The sequence below is a fragment of the Aythya fuligula genome, chromosome 3 (genome assembly GCF_009819795.1).
Source record: "Aythya fuligula isolate bAytFul2 chromosome 3, bAytFul2.pri, whole genome shotgun sequence".
Taxonomy (NCBI): domain Eukaryota; kingdom Metazoa; phylum Chordata; class Aves; order Anseriformes; family Anatidae; genus Aythya; species Aythya fuligula.
Window position 1 is genome coordinate 31,165,544 of NC_045561.1, and position 20,029 is coordinate 31,185,572.

Genomic DNA, 20,029 nt, shown 5'->3' on the forward strand with positions numbered 1-20,029 from the left:
AAGAAAACTATTTCCTTCACAAATTAGAAAACAGTATTTCTCACTTAAAAAAAAACAACCAACACATTCACTTTTGTACAACAGTAGCATTTAAACAAGGTAGTTTGGTGGTATTGTAGTTTGACAGCTTTGTACCGAGCCATACACAAACTGACAAGCAGACTATTACTCAACAAGTAGGCATTTCTCATTTGGATTCACCACTTTGCAAGACACTTGAAGCCCAACATTGTTTCAAAGTAGTCATTCAAAACTGGCGTGCAAAATCATAACCTCAGCATAATTCTGAAGGGGAATCTTAACTTCTTTTAGCTGTTTAAGCAAGAGTTCATATATAAGTCACAGTAGCCTTTTCCTATCAACTGTCATGGAAGTGGCCTAAAACAGAAGAGGAGCAAACGGAATTACTAACATTTAAGTGGTTCCTACCTCTGGCACCTTCTCTGAAAGAACTGTCAGGTAACTAACGTCAACAGGTTTTTCTTTTGTTTTGCAGGGGAAGTAGCTGAATATAAACAACAACAATCCAAACTGATCATGCTGAAAATTACTTCAATTTTACTTGTGAAAATCCCATAAAGAAATCTGCCTTTTTTTTTTTTTTTTTTTTTTTTAATTTTTTAACCTGACAATTTCTTTTAAAAGAAAACAACTGAAGATATTTATACGAAATACAATGCAGGTATGTGCTGACAAATATTAATAGAAAATCTTACAGCAACAATATTTTTCTTATCACAGATTTCTGTAAGTTTCAGGTGCACAATTCAAGGAAAATATAGCACAAGACTGCTTTTCAGTCTGTTTGGGCTATAAAGGTACAAGAAATTATTAGCAAACATGCTCATTTCGCATTTCCAGAAAAAGTGCTCACATATGAGACAGTTTTCAAAACCTATGCATGTTTGTAGATGCCTGACTGCACGGAGACAATTCTAGGAGCCATACATCTGAAAACAATCTACATTCAAAAAGCACTATTTCAATGATAGGAAAAATAAAAAAATAAATTCTCAATGGAAAAATATTAGCTTGAAGTCCATTGCTTTTCCCTTATACAATGTTTTTGGCTGCTTTTGTAAGTAATGCAAAGCAATGAAAATATTTGGCTTGGAGACAAGTTATCCCTTTCCTTGCAGAGCAGGACAAATCCAGCTGCGTAAATCTTCTCAGCTTTACAGCCTAACACTGGTGTGGGGACCAAGGCTTTCTGTGAAATAGCAAGGAACAATCTGGGGGGGCGCTGCAATTCAAGCGGAGGGAATTGTCCACACAAGGCTTTGAGCAGCTTCAAAAGCACACGTGCAGGCATGGTTTGACCACGGGGGCGACCTCCCAGGATCACAGAGTGGCTTGGCAGCAAAGACTGCACAAAGTTAGTGGAGCACACAACACCACAACTTGGTCAGGATGGGCTGAAGGGCACGTGTTACTGAATGCCACTTTAGTTCATCTATACTTTGTCATCCAGCAACAAATCTCTCTTGACAATGACCCTGTTCAGACCCACGAACTGTACTATGGAACTGGAATTACACCTTCTGTAGTGGAATTGAGATTCTCAGAAACCCTGAATGGTACAGTACTTCCTAAGTTTTCACAACTGACAACACAGCAGCAAAATTAGGTCAGCAGGTAGGATAAGAGAGAACTCAGCAGACTTAGATGAACTGGGAATAAGGAGGTACAGAACAGCCTTTTGGTGGTGGGAGGAGGAGGACCGAAGCCCAAACCCCAGTACCTTTCAAAAAACAGTCTGAAAGAAAAACAATAGTCCTTTACGAAATAAACCTTTCAATGAGAGTCTACTGCATATGGGATTTTAAGATTCCAAGGAAAATATAGCCTAAAGAAAGATATAAGTGGGAAGATTAAAAATCAGACTGATAACCTGCACAACTGGTGTGTATATAGATGTATACAAATACACACATATACACACACACATACATATACACACATACATGTGTATATGTAAGCACAGGTGGAGGCATCATTTTAAAGGTCCCATTTACCAGGAGCTTCCCTCCTGGGATGAGTCCCACCAGCTGAACAAGAGCACTTGTCTGAGCAAAGGCTATTTACACACAGGTCATTTGAGTCCCCCCCCACTCCCCACATTTGTTCATTCGCTCTGTTGGGCCTAAGGCTGCCTTTCAAAATGTGGGTTACTTCTTGTTGGTCAATCCATCTTTAACGTGATGGATTAAACACTGCCTATGACTTGATTCTTACCAGTTTCACTGCGGCTCAGCAGAAACATTGCAGAGGTTTTGCCTAGCAGTTCACAGGCCATTAGTTTCAGTAACTGTTCTTCTCTAAACTGATGAAGCAGCCAGCATGGTTCACCAATTGTAACATCTTCAACTAAAGATATTGCCGGATTTAGATAGAACATTCTCAACGCCTCCATGTCCTTATGGAAAAAGGAAGATTCCTGAAACATTTGTCAGATTTGGGCGTGGAGGGAAGAACAGGTTTTTCAGAAAAATCTTTGTTTCCTCTCTGTCACTCAATACTAACATCTCAACACCACTACGATGCTCACCAGCAGCAGATGTCCAAAAAAAAAAAAAATAATAAATCAATGACTGTGTCAGACTACAACATTTTATACAAACCAATTTACCATATGTGAACATTTCACTATTATACTCTGATCTTTGTTTTTCACTGTGTAGGCCAAGACAATTTTCACCATACAGCCACAATTTTCAGAATGTTTTTAAATGCTGTATTATAAGCAGCAGCATCTTTGCACAGTAGTTTCCATGAAGCTGATCAGAATTCCAGCTCACCTGCAAGAACGCTGAAAAGACATGCAGGCTAAGCAAGTCACAAATCACCTGGAACCGCTGGTCCTATTCATTTATGTGAGAAAGTAAAATCAAGATGACAAAGCAATATTTAGCAATGCATGCAAATGGGGGCACCTTGTCTAAATTGACATAGTTTGAAATTCAAATGATATTCACCTTTGACACAAAAGGGCGTAATTTGGAATCTGAACATACACTAGAATTTGTCCTTCATACAACCTGCAACCAATGGACAAATGAATAAATCTGAAGAATCATTATGGGAAAACCTCGCTAACTTGCCACTCTATATTTGAAGGGTTTTCCTTTGCTCCCTGTGATACCATCAGGCTAAATCTGCACTGCTTCCCAGCCTAATTCTGCTGAGATGACACAAGTTCCATGGAGGGCACGTTGGTTCTGGCCACTTAACTTGCTCAACCTTCCAGAGCTCAGCAAACAGCCTCCCTGCTTCCCTCACTGCTCAGCACGATCCAAATGACCACTGCCTACAGATCTTCAAAGTAAAATATGAATGATCTCATTTGCAGGAACTCTCATGCTGCAGAAATTATTCACGTTAGATTGCCAGTCTGATGCTTCTGCGAAGAAGACTGTTCTAGAGCTGTCTTGTACAGGCACAAACACAGTAACTGCATTTTCTTCCATAACCCAGCCTACTTTACCAGGTTTTACTAGATTTACTAGATATAATTTGTATTAAATGCTTCACAGTCAAGTAGGCTCCCCAGAACAGTCTGGAAAGACGCTGCCAAAGCACAGTCTGAAAACGCTTCCAAACACACATCTTGAGAGGCATTCAGAAAACTTGCTTATCAGATGGTTATGCCTGCTTTTTAATTTCTTGTTTCCTGTGGGATGGACTAACACTTCTGACAAGGAAACACTGCTGATGTGACACATCAGGTTATGGAAAGTGCTGTTCCCCAAAATGACACTGATTTCAGATGTGTTCCCTTCCCTCACCTCCATCCTTGTGTTTTAACACACAGGTGTACTGCAAAGGGTGGCGTAACTAAGTCCTTTATCTGTTTTACATTTATTCAGAAGGACAAGCTTCTGTTTAATTTAAATTCACAGCTGCAAAATGGTGCTGCACCGCCCAATCACAAAGCTGGATGGTGAACACCACACTTTTACTCGAACACATCACGTATGGGACTGCTACAATAATGTTATTTGAATACAGACTATAAAAATAACCCACGCTATATAGCATGTAGTTGTCCACACTTCTTGGTAAAGAAGCTTTGTTTTGTTTGTTTGTTTTTAAATCAAAATAAAGATGAATGAGATCTGAAAATAATCATGTGATTTTCTTGTAACTAGTAAGCTAAAATTTTTACTTGGTGTGTCAAAACACTTCTGTCATTGAGGCACAATAAAAAGCAAGCCCAAGGATTATATAGCAGTGAGGGAAATGTATTCCACAGTAGAGTTATATCTAGAGCTTCTTCCAGGCTATTCCAAATCATTTTGTGCAAGAGTTTTGGTAACCAAATCAAATACGTGAAAGCACACAGCACAGTGAAGTAAATTCTAAATAAAAATGAAAGTACTTAAAAAAAACCTAGTGGAACAATTTTCAATTTATGAAAGGATTGCAAATTCTCCCATTAAATTAGTTAGTAAAACCAAAATCAGTAGCACAGTAGTACATTAAAAAATTATATGAGTTAACCATTCAAAAAAATGTAGCATGTATACTGCATACAGGAAAAAACTTAATGGTAAAATGCAATATACAGAGTTGCACAAAAATTTTTTTTTTTTTTTTTTTTTTTTTTTTTTTTTCCAAGAATAAGCATTAGGTCCAGTCTCATTTACATCTTTAGATGCACGTATCACATTCATGAAAGTTACCAATTATATTGAACCAGAAAGAGCTGCAGGTAAAATGAAAAAAAAAATTAGCGCACTCAGAAGTTCAAAGCTTACAAAAACAGGTTAATCATGAAACAGAAGTACCTAGCTGCAAAAGAATCATAAAGACACACTGAAAGTGAGAGAGAAACATGAGAAGCAGCAATGCTTAGTCTATATGTAAAAAATCTTATTTTGTCAGAACTAAGATTTGGGCTTGTGAGACACCAGACCAAGAAGTTTGGACTTCCTACACAGAAGCATCGTGTTTTGGGCTGGGGGGAGGACATGGACAAATCACATTTACCAGATCACCTTCAGACTAAGTCCAACAACTCATTGCATACGCAATGGTGTTGTGGGCACCAAGACATGGAGAAATGAGCTAAAAAGCTGGAAAAAAAAAAAAAAAAAAAAAAAAAAAAAGAGTTGTATAAAAAGAGCAGACTGAAAAATAGCTTGAAGAAAGTAGAAAGAAATGGAAATATACAGCTAGAAAGTACTGCCTACCTGCAGGTTCCAAATTACAAAAATGATTAGAAATATTTTAAATGGCACAAAGCATGGCTTGGAATACTGGCATGACGTTACAAAAAGAACTACTAAACATCACATAATTCCTCCTGTCAGTGAGAAGCAATCATTGAAATAATCTTCCAAAGGAAGCCTAATCATTTAGAACATATACAAAACCTCACTGGCCAAGACAATATTAAAATGCACAAGTCTACAATCCGGCTTTAGCAAACAGATGGACTAGATAACCTAAATAATTTTTTCGTCCCTAACTCCTATGATGATGTTCAGAAGATCTGGCAGGCTCATGCACAATACCCCGCAGTCCTACAAGTACATGACCAAGTACAGTAAAAAGACATTGACATCAATTATGAAGACCAGCACAAAAATATATATACTCCACAACCTCTTTGTAAGGCTACATTTGTTTTGTTTTTTAAAGGCACCTCATCCTCTAGCTATTGCCAGCTTTAAAAAAAAAAAACACTTTTCAGTTTGAGCAAGAGCTCAATAGTGAGAAGGAAACATCTTTCAATTCACATTTGAACAGCCATTTCTTACATTCCAATTGTAATCAGAATGACAGTTTTAAAAAACAAGCATGCTGGCCTATTAGTTTTATGTACAGCAATTTAAACAACTAACTACATATCGTATTGTGGAAGCAAAAGCACAACATTCATTTCATACTCACGCCATTATCCTCTGTATACACAAACTCATGAGAACTCTTAATACTAAAACATTAAAATGCACCCATGGAGTCTTCCCTTACTAGACATTTAATACAAGTTTACAATATATATACACATATATAATATACATAGCTTTTAGAATTTTTCAAATAAATCTTTGTAATTTCCTCTCCAAAAAGAAAATAAAATAATGACACTGAAAGAATATGAGTCAAGTACACAGAACTCTCACGAAGTTGAATGCTCAGTTTTGCAGCCAAGTTTCCCCCTTTTCATCATAACCAACACACTTTATAAAAACTAAATAATCTGATTTACTATTGTAGTCATCTGTTTCACGGTAAAAGTTCTAATCTTATCTATGGAAATATATTGCATATCAATATCATGAAGTGACATATCTGAATATTCTGAGCAACAAAAGGTATTCCAGGATATTTTAGCAGTAATGTGTTGCAGGCTCAAACAGCACAGGTCAATCTTTTATTCTAAATAATACGGTTAATCTAAACTCTGAGTTCAGCTTCAAATGTGGTCCCATCTCCAAATATCACACTAAGAACAACATGGTCAAACCCTATGTTGGTATCTTTCAATGATTCCTTCTTAAAAAACGTCAGTTTAAAGGTAAAGATTTTTATCAGTTTCCAGTCTTAACCTCACGCTGGTATTTGAAAGAGTTGCATGGATTGGGTTCTTTCCTACTCACATCAGTACCAGAAATAATCTCCAGCATCAATTCTGCCTTTCCTTCTGAGGAAAATGCCAGCTTCAGACCGAAGAATAGTAAAAACTCTCATGATACGGAAAAGAATCCACTCACTTTCCTTTAAGAATGGATAAAATCACTAAAATGTTGTTTTAAAAGTTATTTGCCACTTGTATCAACAGAGAAGCACATCTGTTGAATAACTTTAAAAAGTACTCATTTTTCAGGTAACCTAATTAATGGCATAATATACCCAGTGAAGTGGACATGTTGAGAAGTTCCACAAATGCTGAAGTATGGAAATACCTCTAGAAGTGGCAGAATCTTTCAGACTGACTTTGTGTTGGCAACTATTACACTAGCAGGACTCACACAAAGCATCAGGCATAGGTTTAATCTTCAAAAGTAATTAAACATGTCATGGTACCACAATGCCCAGAACGATACCTTTTTTTTTTTTTAAGCTGGAACAGAAGGAGATGAACATTTGATAGTTATACTGTAAAATAGTATCTTTGGGAAGTCTTATGATAATTTCTTGTGCCAGATCTCCAAGAATAAACAGCATTATAAATCTGAATAAGTTAATCTGCTACTACAGTATATACAGACTGCTTCAGTCTGTTGTTAATTGGGACTAAAGGCTCAGCTTCTAGCCACACACTAATGCAGTCTTTAAAAAAATTATATAATTTTTTTTTTGCAAACTAAATATTTGCTGTATAACACAGAAGATTTAATAAAACTTCACTGTATTTTCAATTTATGTTAGTAACTTGCTTTCCTTTAACCACATTTATCTTAAGCTAGCAGCCAGGTGGCTGAGATTAAGCATCAGCTACCTCTCTCTGAACAATCTGCTTAGTAATACCAAAGGGATGACAAAGTGCCTCTCACAAGACACAGTAATGAGCACATGAACTGACACTTTTTCCAGGTGATTTGATTTTTAAGCACATCACGGTTCCTCAATGAGAAGCATCCCAGAAAGTTTCCCTCTTTTCCCTCTCCCTGAAGCAATTAAACCCCTTCTTTCCAGTACTCCATTTTATTAATAGAGAATACATAGACCTAGTTTCACCCAAGGCCTGCCTGGACGAAAATTCACACCCTCTGAAATAAAAGCGCCTTTTTTTTTTTTTTTTTTTTTTGAACTATTTGAAACTGAGAGTTTCCAAGCTCTCAGCACCAGCTGAGCTCACAGAAACCAGAACAAACTTCAATTTAGAAAACAGCACCCTGCAAAAACTAAACACTTACAAACATTCTCTGAATTATAGGGCAGGATAAGAAGATTCATGCCCACCTCTTCTCTTTTGTGCAGCTGGTTAAATATATACAAAGCTAGAGTTGAAATGGAAGCACTCTGTCATACAAACACTTTCGCCAGGGCATCTGCTCCTGCACTGGCAATATAACATTTGGATGGGTGGAATGCCACATCATGAATGGACTCATCAAATTTTTTGCGATGAGCAGTGAATTCTTGGATGCAGGTCTTGCTTTCAAGATTCCATAAGCGAATCGAACAGTCATGACCTAAAGAAAGGGGAAATGGTTTTCTTTATAATTCTCATTTTTGCCACCACTGTGAGAAAAGGAAAATGAAATTTCATGTACTTACTGCCGGACATCAAGTACAAGCCATTAGGATCAACAGCTAAACTTGTAACCGCATCTAAGTGAGCTACCATGGAGTGGATCAGTTTGCCTTTGAAAGAAAAGATGTAGGTTATTTTTCTGGAATTCACTGATACCCATATTCACTACTTAAACACAGTCTGTTTAATAATACGTTATTTTCTCCCATGACTGAATCAGGAAAAAATATGAAGCTGCCATTCTTTTAATGTTTACAGTCTCAGGAAAGATGCAGAACCAATACCACAAACTTTGTTAGCCCTTTGTTTTCTGTGGGCAAAACCGCCTTGATGCTACAATATCGCTGTGCACATTAAGTATCTGCACATGAAGTGACTTAAGTGAGTCCAGCAGTAAGATTTTGACTTGGAAGGAGGACAGGGGCTGAATATAGTGATTAACAGTGAAATAAACTAAATAAGAATATGGGATAATTTTAATGAACCCAGAGGGAATTAATGTTCTATTACAGCTTATTATTATGGTTATAGCAATGATTTGATATGAAAAATAAGAAAACATGGGTCAAATGTATTTTCTAAGCTGCTGAAAATCAAAAATAATATGAAAAGCTCAGCGTTTCCTCTACTGTACATTACAGAACTCTATCATTGAACAAATCATCTATTTTCAGCTTTTTTCTCAGCTTCCCTTGGGTGCTTTGACCTCTTCTTATTTAACACACATGGGGGGAGTAGCTAACTTATAATCAACAAAAATATTGAAAAATCTCACTTTTAACTTTTAGGGCAGTGTGACCTGGAAACAAAGAAGTCACAGGCTAAAGATTATCACAGTCAGAATAACAATTCACAAGATTCACGGTAAGAATAACAATTTAATACTACTATTCCTACCAAAAATTCCTTTAAAATCACAGCATTTTTAATTACACATCTTAGTGCAACTCTCATTACAAATTAGAAAACACACTGTAAGTGTCCAGCTGTTTCTGCAGAAGAGATTTGTAGAAATACAGTATGTCAAATTGAGAATGATGCCCTGTAAGGAAACCATCAAGCAGAGATCTTTAAAGAACTAAGGAAGTGACCAAGCTTCCTGCCCTCAAATCAAAAGAATTCAGGTACACACAATGAACATAAGGACACGCGAACTAAAAAGAAGCTTCTCTTCATGCTAATTACCCAATACATTTTTATATAGACTGGTAATTTCAGGGCTCTAACAATGAAAAGACGATTTCTTTTTCAGGGAATATTCAATTCTTTGTATCCCTCAGCATTTGTTTGAATAATATTAACCATAATGAAATTTTTGTTATGTCCTACAACTACTATGACTAAGTCCTGCCAAAGATATGCATACCTGTATTGTTGTCATAGAATTTGATGTGTCTGTCTTCGTGAGCTGTGATACTAATTGGAAGAGTTGGATGACTGATGACTCTATTTATCTGACAGGAGGAACTGACTGCTAAGAAAAAAAATCATACGTATCAACACATGTAAATTGCCAAGCGCTTTGAAAGATTGCTACTAAAAAATAAGTAATCAATCTTATCTGCAATACAATTTTCTACCTAATGTGATGGAAACTCAACTGAAAACCTTACATAAACTGTTTTACTCTAAAAACTCTTAAAAACTCTAAAAACCCTTTTACTCTTTCCAAATTATGCACACATAGAGACGTAAATTAACCTTACAAATGAGTGTAAATACAAACAGGTACAGTCTAACTTTTTGCCACAGTTTTAGATGGGTGCATCAAGTAGGACAGGGAACCAATAAATGAATGAAAATACTATTTTTGCATTTCCCACCTCCACATTCCTCCTCTTGTCCAGCTAAACTTTTTCCATAGCAAACAGGCAGTACGGGAAAAATTAACATAATTGGCTGTATGTTTCAAAGCAAACAGGATCCCTTGCTCTCATCCCCACAGAACAATACCCATCTACCATCATTTGATACACGCTGATTAAAATTCTAATTGAAGAAAAGCATACCCGGCTATTCATGAGAATCATTTTCCTAGCATTCAACAATCTTGAAACATCATTATTTTATATTTATACACACACAGAGGAACTGGGAAATTAAAGTAAAGAAAGATATTCTGGTGGTTCATTTTTTGACTGGAAACCTAGGCATTGATGTGACACACAGACTACTACAAGAGTGGTCTTAAAGAGGGACAGACTACTAGGCAAAACACAGCCATTCCACAAATTATCAAAACACAGTTATGTTTTTGTTGTTTTTTTTTCATGGAGGAGTTGACTGTATCCAGTTAACCTGCTGCCAAGAACAGTCAGATCAGCTAATCAAAATCTTATAAACAAAATAAAAGTCCACTATAGGATCTGAACCTTCCATAGGACACTTAAGAATTATCAAAAGTGTTAACTGAGGCAAAAACATTTTTATTAATAAACACACCCCTAGAAGTTATTAAAAGCATGAGACTGCATCACAGCCAGTTTTCCTTAATTTATAAAATGCCAAACAGAATGAGGCCCTCACTGAACAGCAGATTCCCTATGGTAGGACATTGGTAGGGCATTTCAGGTGATTCATTCTCCTCTTGCATCGTTCCATTCATTCTTGTACAAGTTTGTTTGTGTTTTTTAATATACATAAGTATTATAGTACTGTTATGTAACTGAAAACACTAAACAGAGACTGCTGGTTATACCATGGTCTTCTTTTTTAAAAAGGAATACTCCTAAATAACAGTGATGAGGAGGAAGTGAAAACAAATGGCAAGAAGAAAACTTCACTGAATAGAGATAGGTGATTCAGGACTATTTTTTCAGACAGAAACAAAAGATACTGGACTACAAAAAAAAAAGTAATAACGCAAAGAAGGGAGATGGGATATTCTGTTCCCTCTTATAAAACGACAGAGTTGTTCAACTACTTTTAAAACAGACAAGCAAATGAGCTAACAAGAAGGGCTTACTCCCTTATAAAAATATAATTGGACAATAGAATTCACTGACATAAAACTTTTAGGCGAAAAAAAGTTATCAGAATTTAAAGAAGGATTGAACATTTATGTTGTTATCAGTTTACTATTTTGGCCTGAATATGAAACTTCAGGCTTCAGCTCATTATGGTCTCATTCCTAATGCCAGGATAAAATAATTTATTGATAGCAGGCTAATTACAGTTTCCTCCAGAGCATGTGATATTGGCCACTGCCATAATCCAAAGCATTATGTAGGACTTTGAATACTCTTTCACTGGAGTTCTGTTCATCTCCTATGGTGAAAACTTCAAAGAAAGACCAACTGCAAATGAGTTGGAAGTCTATACAAAACTTAGAAAAGTGATAGCTGTGACAAAAAATATAAGGGAAGTCCCCCACACGCTCCCAAATTTTTAATAAATTCAACTTTAGATTTGCCTGGTATTACCTCTACCTCGCAATTTTGGACTAAAGAGAGAATAGAAAATCCTGAAGCTGACAAGATCACTGGGCTCTATTAAAGAAGCTTGGGAAATCTATGCTTTTCTTTCCAGCGCTATTCCTCAAAGGATAATTTAGAGTGTCTGCAGTTGTTTCTTCTACCTTCTTTCAAAATTATATTCACTCTTCTGCTACTGAAATGCCCGTGCACTCAGGTATAGTAATAACAACTTACTGATACACCTTAAAATGCAGTGTTTAACATAATTAATGCTTCAAGTTATCCTAACTTGTTATCTGACAAATAATAACATATCATAAGAAGTCATCTGACTGATTGCTTGAAAACACTGAAAAAAACATTAATAGCATCTGATTTGATCTTAAGCAATATATATATATTTTTTGGATACATACTAGTATCTACTCCAGACTCCAAGGTAAGAATTCGTTGTCGTGTCTCCATGTTAAAAATGCTAGTGTGTCCAGTGTTAAATGATGCTACCATCAGGCTTGGGTCACTGCTCACAAGATCTACTGATGAAGGGATTCCCATTTCTAGAAAATAATGTAGAGATTATTTTTGTAAGATTCGACTGTTAAAAAAAAATAAAAGAACACTAAGCACTTTGACATTTAAAGGGTCATGGATATGAAAAGAAATGTTACATTTTTAAAACTACACTATATACCAATCTAAACAGATTGCCCTGAATGATCACTTCTTTATTCCTGTTTTTCTGGTATGCATATGAACAATGTTCTTTACTAAGATGCTCTGTCTGGAACTGGGGCTAGACAGAAATCTACTGGCAATAGGAACCTTCACTCTCTCCAGCTCCCTGTCCTTTTTCTTCCCTTAACTCTGAGAAAAATTTTCAACCTAACCTCCAGTTTAAGGACATGATATCAAAGCGGAAAAATCATTTACAAGACAGACAATTTTAAGTTGTTATTAACCTGGACTTCAGACATAAAAAAAAAAAAGGTTTCCAGATCTAAATTTTATCTGCTGACACTAACAGCATGGAAAGTTAAATAAATACATTTTTCAGCTCATATCACAGAACTCAGAACTTCTTCCATTGTGCCTATTATGATATATATATACATACACACACATATATATATACACACACACACACACACACACCCCAATGTCTTTACACCGTGGATACCTGAGCACTACTGGACAGAAGGTCAGATGAGCAGATCTTGGGTATAAGAAATAACCCTTAAAATTTCTCTCCTCAAATGTACTGGTCTCTACCAACTATGTGAAAGAACACTATCAGTTCCAACAGATGTCAGGAGAAGGAAGAGAGGTATATAGTGAGATACCCAAATTAAGTAGCCTATGTCCATTGATCCAGATAATGCAGGAGTGTCATCACCTCGCTCATGGGAGAAACATCTTACTTGCATGCGCTGTGTGCTCAGAAATGTTAAGTCACTACAGATACCACAGTAAAGCCAAAAAAGACAGTCATGAAGATGAAACCTGTACTGTTTTGAAGTGACCTTTTCTATCACTGCAATGCCTGCTTACCTGCAGCTTCCTGGTAAGCCCACAATGGTTAATCTAAAGGATTTGAGGGATGACTGCTGAATATTTTAGAGAGTTTGTTCAAGTTTTTAGTAAGCCATAGGCGAAATTCTCTTTCAAAGAAGAACCTTTGAATTTCACGTCTGCGTTTTAATTCACAGTTTAGAATATAAAAAAACACTGATTAACTCTGTGAGTCAAGACTATCCTTTCCCATTTGCCCCTCATTAATTTAATAACTTCATTTATTTTATTTTATTTTATTATTTTTTTTAAATCAAAACCAGAAAATCTTCCAGGAAATCTTCAAAGTAGAGAGGTAGGCAAGTTGGAAGTGAAGCAGTTACAATTCTGACAGAACCCTGCAGACTTTTGGAAACATAGTTTTGCCAGAACTGTTTCTATTTTGCTCAGTCTATTTAAACTAACAAGTAATGACAGAACTGATCAGCTTTACACCATAGTTCAGGAAGTCTGTTCAGTTCTGCCAAAGTTTATTTTGCCTTGAAGTTTTTCATAAGAACCAAAGAACTGCCTTGGTTTGTGAGTTACCTTTAGAAGCATTAGGTGTAAAATAGTTCTTAAGACAATGTCAAGTCAATGTCAAGTGACTCCTTCTAGAGTGTTTACTGAAACAGCAACTCCAAGAAGTTAAGTCTCTAAAGAACAGGATTTTGGTCTGTGCATCATATTTTAGCAACTAAATCCTAAGGACTGATTTTTTTTCCAATAAGCAGCACTTAGGGTGACTAGATTATTGCTTTTTATTTAATGCACAAACTAGAAAATCAATTGCAATCTGGCAATTCTATTTCCTTGTCAGTGGCACAAGAAACCTTACCTAGAAGGGTACTAGGCCACTGCCCTGAGCCTAAGCAATGACTGTTCCAAATTGCTCTGGCAATAAGGGATTTTTATTCTGGCCAAACCAGAAGCAAAGGCCTAACGGAAGCTCAGTCTGAATATCAATTATGTAGTAGATGCATTATATTCCATGGATCTAGTAACATCAGCAGACAACCTGCAGTAATTTTTAAATGTGTGCATCCCCCTATGTGTAGGTATCAATATTATCTGGTGTCAAAGAAGAAGAGACTCAAAATTTACCACCCCACAAAAACACCCATTGAGATATAAAATCCAGTTTAAAAAAAAAAAAAAAAAAAAAGGAAGGTTTCTAGTCAATAGCCAAAACTATGACATTCTGAATAGCGGTAATGAACTTTAAGTTAGGGCACTTTTCTGTACCTTGATTATCATTAAATATATTGAGAGCTGGAGCAATTTCTGTAGTTTTCCATAAACGTATAGTGCCGTCTGCTGAACAGGACAGCAAACGCTGGTGTGTGCCACTGTAAACCAGACCCCACACTGCATCTGTGTGGCCTACAAAAGCACCTCTTAGAACAGAAGGATCTGTGAACAAAAGACAAACAAAACATTTCAGAACAAAGATTGCATTAACTCAACATTTGTATCTTGGTCTGTGTGCTTATGGACCAGCCTCAACAAGCTAGTCCATAAAACAAAACAACAAAAAAAAACCCACAACCAGATCATGCCAACATAATAGTCTCAATTATTCTGGGATGAAGATACTTTAATTTAATCAGCATACATGGTATTTGGTTTGCAACTAATGGAATAAATCAAAGTTTAAGCAGAAAGGACAGTATCAAAGTTTGGAAAACAGACTTCCATTTCGTAATTCTCTCTCAAGCAACCATTAATGGCATATTAGTCTTTTTTTTTTTTTTTCTTCAAAATACAACTTTGAGGCCAAGCATATCTGAAGTGAAGAATGTTTTAAAACCCAGACACAAGGCTGAGACCCATTCAGATCTGGTAAACCTTACTGAACTAGGTCTTTTTATCAGTTCACAGAAAACATTAACAGCTTTGGTCTCAGACTAGACAACCTCTTCTTATCTCAAATGCACAGAGATTTGTCAAAGAAAAGGACGTTAAAATACACATTTCCTGCACTTGCCGAGTATTTGGTTTAACCTTATACTTTTTCAACCCAGCTGTTTATCAAAATTGTGAAGAGACCAAAGCACTTCTATGAAAATGACACATTTCATCTTCTCATCAACAAATAATCAGTATTAAAACAAAAATTTACTTAAAGCAATTGAAGCCAACATTCAATTTACTCTTTTAAACTTTCCAAGAAGTATTACATACCTATTATACTATTTTAACCACATAACATTAATGTCACTAGATGTATCATTTGTTGGTGTTGCTGACAACAACGTACCATAAGAGTCATAGGGGTCGATGTTCGGGTTGGTTGTATTCCAGCCATGGATGAGGCCGTCGGTTCCACCACTGTAACACTGTTCACCGTTACTGCTCATCACTACACAAAGCACTGGTCCACTGGAAGAAACCCCAACCCCCAACAAGTTGACTATTAAGTGATGAACAATGTCAATCAGATCCTCAAATTTTCACAAAAAATGCAATAAATTTGCTGCACTCTTTGCAACAGAAATTCTGCATTCTCAGATCATATGCTACAACACTTCCCACAAGAAAACCTCCACAATATTTGGAGGTCATATTATATTATATGGTCATACACTATTATATGGTCATACAATATTATATGGTCAGAACAATTTAGTCATTATGAACATGAAATATGAAATGTCTTACACTTTGAAACTACAGGCTTTGTTATTTCACTTAAGTAACTTTTTTCCCTTTTAAAAAATTATGGGCTTCTTCATAAAAATGATTTGATAGATTTTAATTCACTGGGAACAGCTTCATTCTACATATGCATGTATCCAACAAAAAGTCAGGAGATACGATGATGAAAAGAAAATTTAGTTGAATTTGAACTGTATACTTTTTATGGTTTTCTTTATAAAACTGTGCTCTACTTAGTGTCAGACAAAAAAGATCTATGCAGAAAGGAAATGAACATATGCAGGTGTTTTACATAACATGGGAACTAGAAGCACTACATGAAAGCAATACTAGAAGCACTAGTAGTTGATGTCAGGAATTTTTAAAGATTCTGTCTCTGTTCAAAAATATTCTATTTCTGAAAATACGATTATTTTCTTAGCAAATACTCACTTATGTGCTCTGAAGGTATATATTGGCTCTACATCAAGAGAAGCACTCCTAAAGGAGGTACAAGAAAATGTTAACATGTATACGACCTTACACAGTGCTTTACAAAAATCATCCAAAAGTGCTAAATTCTTAAAATCAGTGCTACCTCTTTTGAAGTCTCCCCCTTCTCCTAACATGATTTTTTTTCTGTATCTAGTAATTATTTGCATTCTTTCAAAATATAATAGGATTTTTGGTTATTTTTTTATTTAAAGACTTGCAAGGTTGAGAGTTCAAGATCTCTCACACACCAATCAAACCAGCAGGTGCATCAAAAGTGGGGAAGTAGTGGAGGCTTATCAGTATCAGTAGGAATATATCATTGTGTTCCTACTCCCTATCTGATGAAAGAGGTTTATGACACTTCGCTTTTACACCAAAGCTGTAATGCAGTTACAAATCACTTTAAGTACTGCTCAGGTCTTTACCAATCAGGGGTTTGTCATCACAGACTTCAGGAAGACCATAAGCTTTGCCTAAGCTTCCTGAAAGGTATCATGTACTACTCCCTCAACGTTAGCCCTGCTAAAAATTTGCTTGTTTCGTCACGGCCACAGCAACATGAAAGAGACTGTTCAAGCAAACCTAGCAACAACTCCATCAATGCCTAATTCTGTACACAGATATATGCATATGTGTGTGTGTGTGTCTATGTAAGCTTATATAGTGTATGTGTGTATTTATATACAGATGCAAGCACACTAACAAGGCTGCATCCAAATATCTTCACTAGTAAATTAATTTGCAAGGATATCTACACAGAAAATATAAAAAAGGTGAGTAGTTTCCATTTTCAAAAAAAATACATTAATGAACATGTGTAGATTTCTTCTGGTGCTCTTTAAAAATCTCCATAATTCTCTAAGAGCTTGTTTTCTTATTTTTAAATTGAAGAAAAAATTCCCATTAGCTCCCAGATGAAGCTCCATTTATATAAGTAAAAATGTCTTAATGGAACAAAACAAAAAATCTTACTTTTTTGCTGGGGCTGTTTTTTGTAAATTCCACATTTTCAATGTATGGTCCTCTGAAGCTGTTATTAACACTGGTTCAACCGGATGAAAAGCCAGACCTCTTATTCCATCAAAGTGACTTCTTAATGTGAATTTGGGGTTCCAAGTCTTTCTCAATGCATCCTTATTGTTTGCTATCTAATAATCACGATAAAAAAAAAAAAAGCAAAAAAGCAAATTCACAATTAATCTGGAAGGCATAAGGAACGGAAATCAGAACTTTGGTTTGACATTTTCAGTTGTCAAATTACCTCACCTATTTTGCATAACAACCTGTTCTTGAGCAACAGTCCATTTAAAACTGATTAGACTACTTAAAACAAGTATGAAGGTAGATGTATTCCACACAGGCAACAAGTATACATCTGCAGCAATGCACTCTAAGCAAATGAAATACTCCACATCTATTAAGTTACATGATTGAAAAGCTGGAAAGTACTTTTCTGACTGATACTTTTGTAAACTTGATTTAGTATTTGAAAGTTGATCTATATCTACTGGCTCATTCATTAACACTGGGCTTGAATCAAGCAGGCTGTGGTCCCTAAATATTGGAGGTACCATCAACATAGCATCTCTAAAGTAAAGATCTAATAGAAACACAGAAATGTCTTTGCAGTGCAGCAAAGAACACCATCAAACTTACTCATCTAAGGCAACACAAGCTTCTGATAATGCCAGACAAGTAAATTGTGCCAGAAGAAAACAATAAAAACAAACAACAACAAAGAAAACCTCAGCTACATACTAAGTATATAACTGGCAAGCACTAAGCTATCATATACACAGACAATTACTGAGGAACAAATGCCACCAGATCCAAAAAGAAAGTCCTTTAAAAAAAAAAAATAAATAACAGCTTCTTCAACACTGCTCCTCCAAAAAAATGTTGATGAAAAATGCCAAATGGACTTTTATGATTTTGTCAATCAATACTGCCATGATTAAATTTACCTTGCCATAACCACTGGAAACGGTCCATTAATAAAACATTGACATAAACAACTGTGACTCAGATATTGATGATTTCATTACAAAAAAAGCTATGGATAATACCAAATAATTGAGTTTCATTAACTCCAAGAAAGAGATGACTATCTAGAGACATTTTGAGAATGTCAAAGAACACACACAAAAAGGTTTAAGAACAAAAGTGCCTTTTTTTTTTTTTTTTAATATCTGGCTTTATTAATAAAAACTGTGTTTCACTTACAAGGTTCCATAGATTTTAAACGATGAGAAAGGAGGCACAGCAAACAGCAGGCTTTGTTTCATCACGTTTCTTAGTAATTATGCACTGTCTGCTCAGTGAGACAGCTCAGTTTCTTTGCCAGTCTACGGAGTTCAGTTGGCTCAGAGGGAACAGGCAAATGCTGGAGCCAGAGCAAAGATGGGGCAGGACTGCAAAGTTAGCTCTGTCAGTTTTTCTGGAGACTGGCCAAGAAAGTCTCAGCAAAAAGGGTACAACACAGAGTATTCACAGATGGCCAGAGTGGAATTTGGTTGCCTAAAGACAGGCATCTAGCACCTATTTAGGTGATGGAGGGAAAAGAACCTGACCTCCAGCTGCTGTACCAGAAGCACAGGTCCTGTGTCGTGTCTGTTAAAGCCACACAGACACCTCAGTCACCTAACAGGACATGCCAGTTCTAACAGAATAGTATCCCTGATTCGTTTCTCATTCATTCAGAGACGCTCTTCCAAAAGAGTGCAAGATGATTATGATTAAAAATTGGGAAGTAGATGGAGGGCAATCTCAGCCAGCGGACCAGCAGCAGAGGTGGAGACAGACGGGACTCGCAAGAGCTGCAAGCTGGGTTACGAGCAAGGCAGCTAGCAACCTTTTCTCTCTCTCCACTAAAACCCAACAGTGAGGCAAACTGAGATTTGAATAGCAGTTCTTGGGGTGTGGGGGGGGTGGTCGACCCCAAAAATTAGCACCTGATTTGCTTTTACTTGTAACTGTAATGGCTGCATCTAACTACGCGTAATAGTTTTGCAGTTTAGATACTCTAAGGTACAGTGCTCGGTCTGTTACAATTTTATGAAGCTTCTTTTATCTGCCCAGAAAACTAGAAAGAAAATAAATAAGAACCAACTGAAGTAAACATTTGTTAAGACACCAATGAGCAATATTTTAGGGAAAAAAAAAAGATACAGTTACCAGTTAGTCAAGATAGTACTAGTTAGTAACCTAGGGAATTTCACCTTGTTATCCACAAAAGGAAAATTTTCTAAGTATTATATTAATAATCTATATTACTAATTGAAAACCATTCTTTAATTTACTGCCAACCAATGCAAAATTTGAAAACCCTGAACCATAATATGAAGTAGCATAATACTGACATCTTTTCTAAGAAAGGAATCCAGTAAAAATGAAAATAGGATTCCTGAAAACAGGAATCTGTCTGCAGCTCTTGAGAGAAAATGAATTTAAAGAGTGAACCATGAAAAAACTTCCAACTTCATTCTCCGTGTGACATAAAACCAACACACAAAAAAAACAAACAAACTACTAAATTTCTACTAATCCTATTAAATCCTACTTGATTCCCATTTGGCAGCTGAAAGAATATATGAAGTAGTCCAAAATAAAAGCAGATTATGTTATTTGTAAGCTAAGCTTTCAGGGAATCTTGAAAGGGAAAAATTAATCATTCATTTTGTTTCAATAAAGAGTACAGTGACAAGAGCAAAAAGCTTCACAAACACTT

The 20,029-nt window shown here is 36.0% G+C and overlaps 1 protein-coding gene across 4 annotated transcripts in view; it reads right to left on the minus strand.

Moving 5' to 3' along the window:
• Nucleotides 1-7,734: 7,734 nt before the first annotated feature.
• The window catches only part of STRN (striatin), a 60,533-nt gene continuing 48,238 nt past the window's right edge, over nucleotides 7,735-20,029 (minus strand). For 3 of the 4 annotated variants that reach the window (XM_032184348.1, XM_032184347.1, XM_032184345.1), the window contains 8 exons: nucleotides 17,275-17,450; nucleotides 16,261-16,308; nucleotides 15,431-15,552; nucleotides 14,416-14,583; nucleotides 12,039-12,179; nucleotides 9,573-9,680; nucleotides 8,230-8,316; nucleotides 7,735-8,144 (listed from right to left, as the gene is read on the minus strand). In XM_032184348.1, the coding sequence (XP_032040239.1) occupies nucleotides 7,975-8,144; nucleotides 8,230-8,316; nucleotides 9,573-9,680; nucleotides 12,039-12,179; nucleotides 14,416-14,583; nucleotides 15,431-15,552; nucleotides 16,261-16,308; nucleotides 17,275-17,450 (1,020 nt within the window). In that variant the 3' untranslated portion in view covers nucleotides 7,735-7,974. The remainder of the gene's footprint in view (nucleotides 8,145-8,229; nucleotides 8,317-9,572; nucleotides 9,681-12,038; nucleotides 12,180-14,415; nucleotides 14,584-15,430; nucleotides 15,553-16,260; nucleotides 16,309-17,274; nucleotides 17,451-20,029) is intronic. The other variant, XM_032184346.1, reaches the window with a different exon arrangement.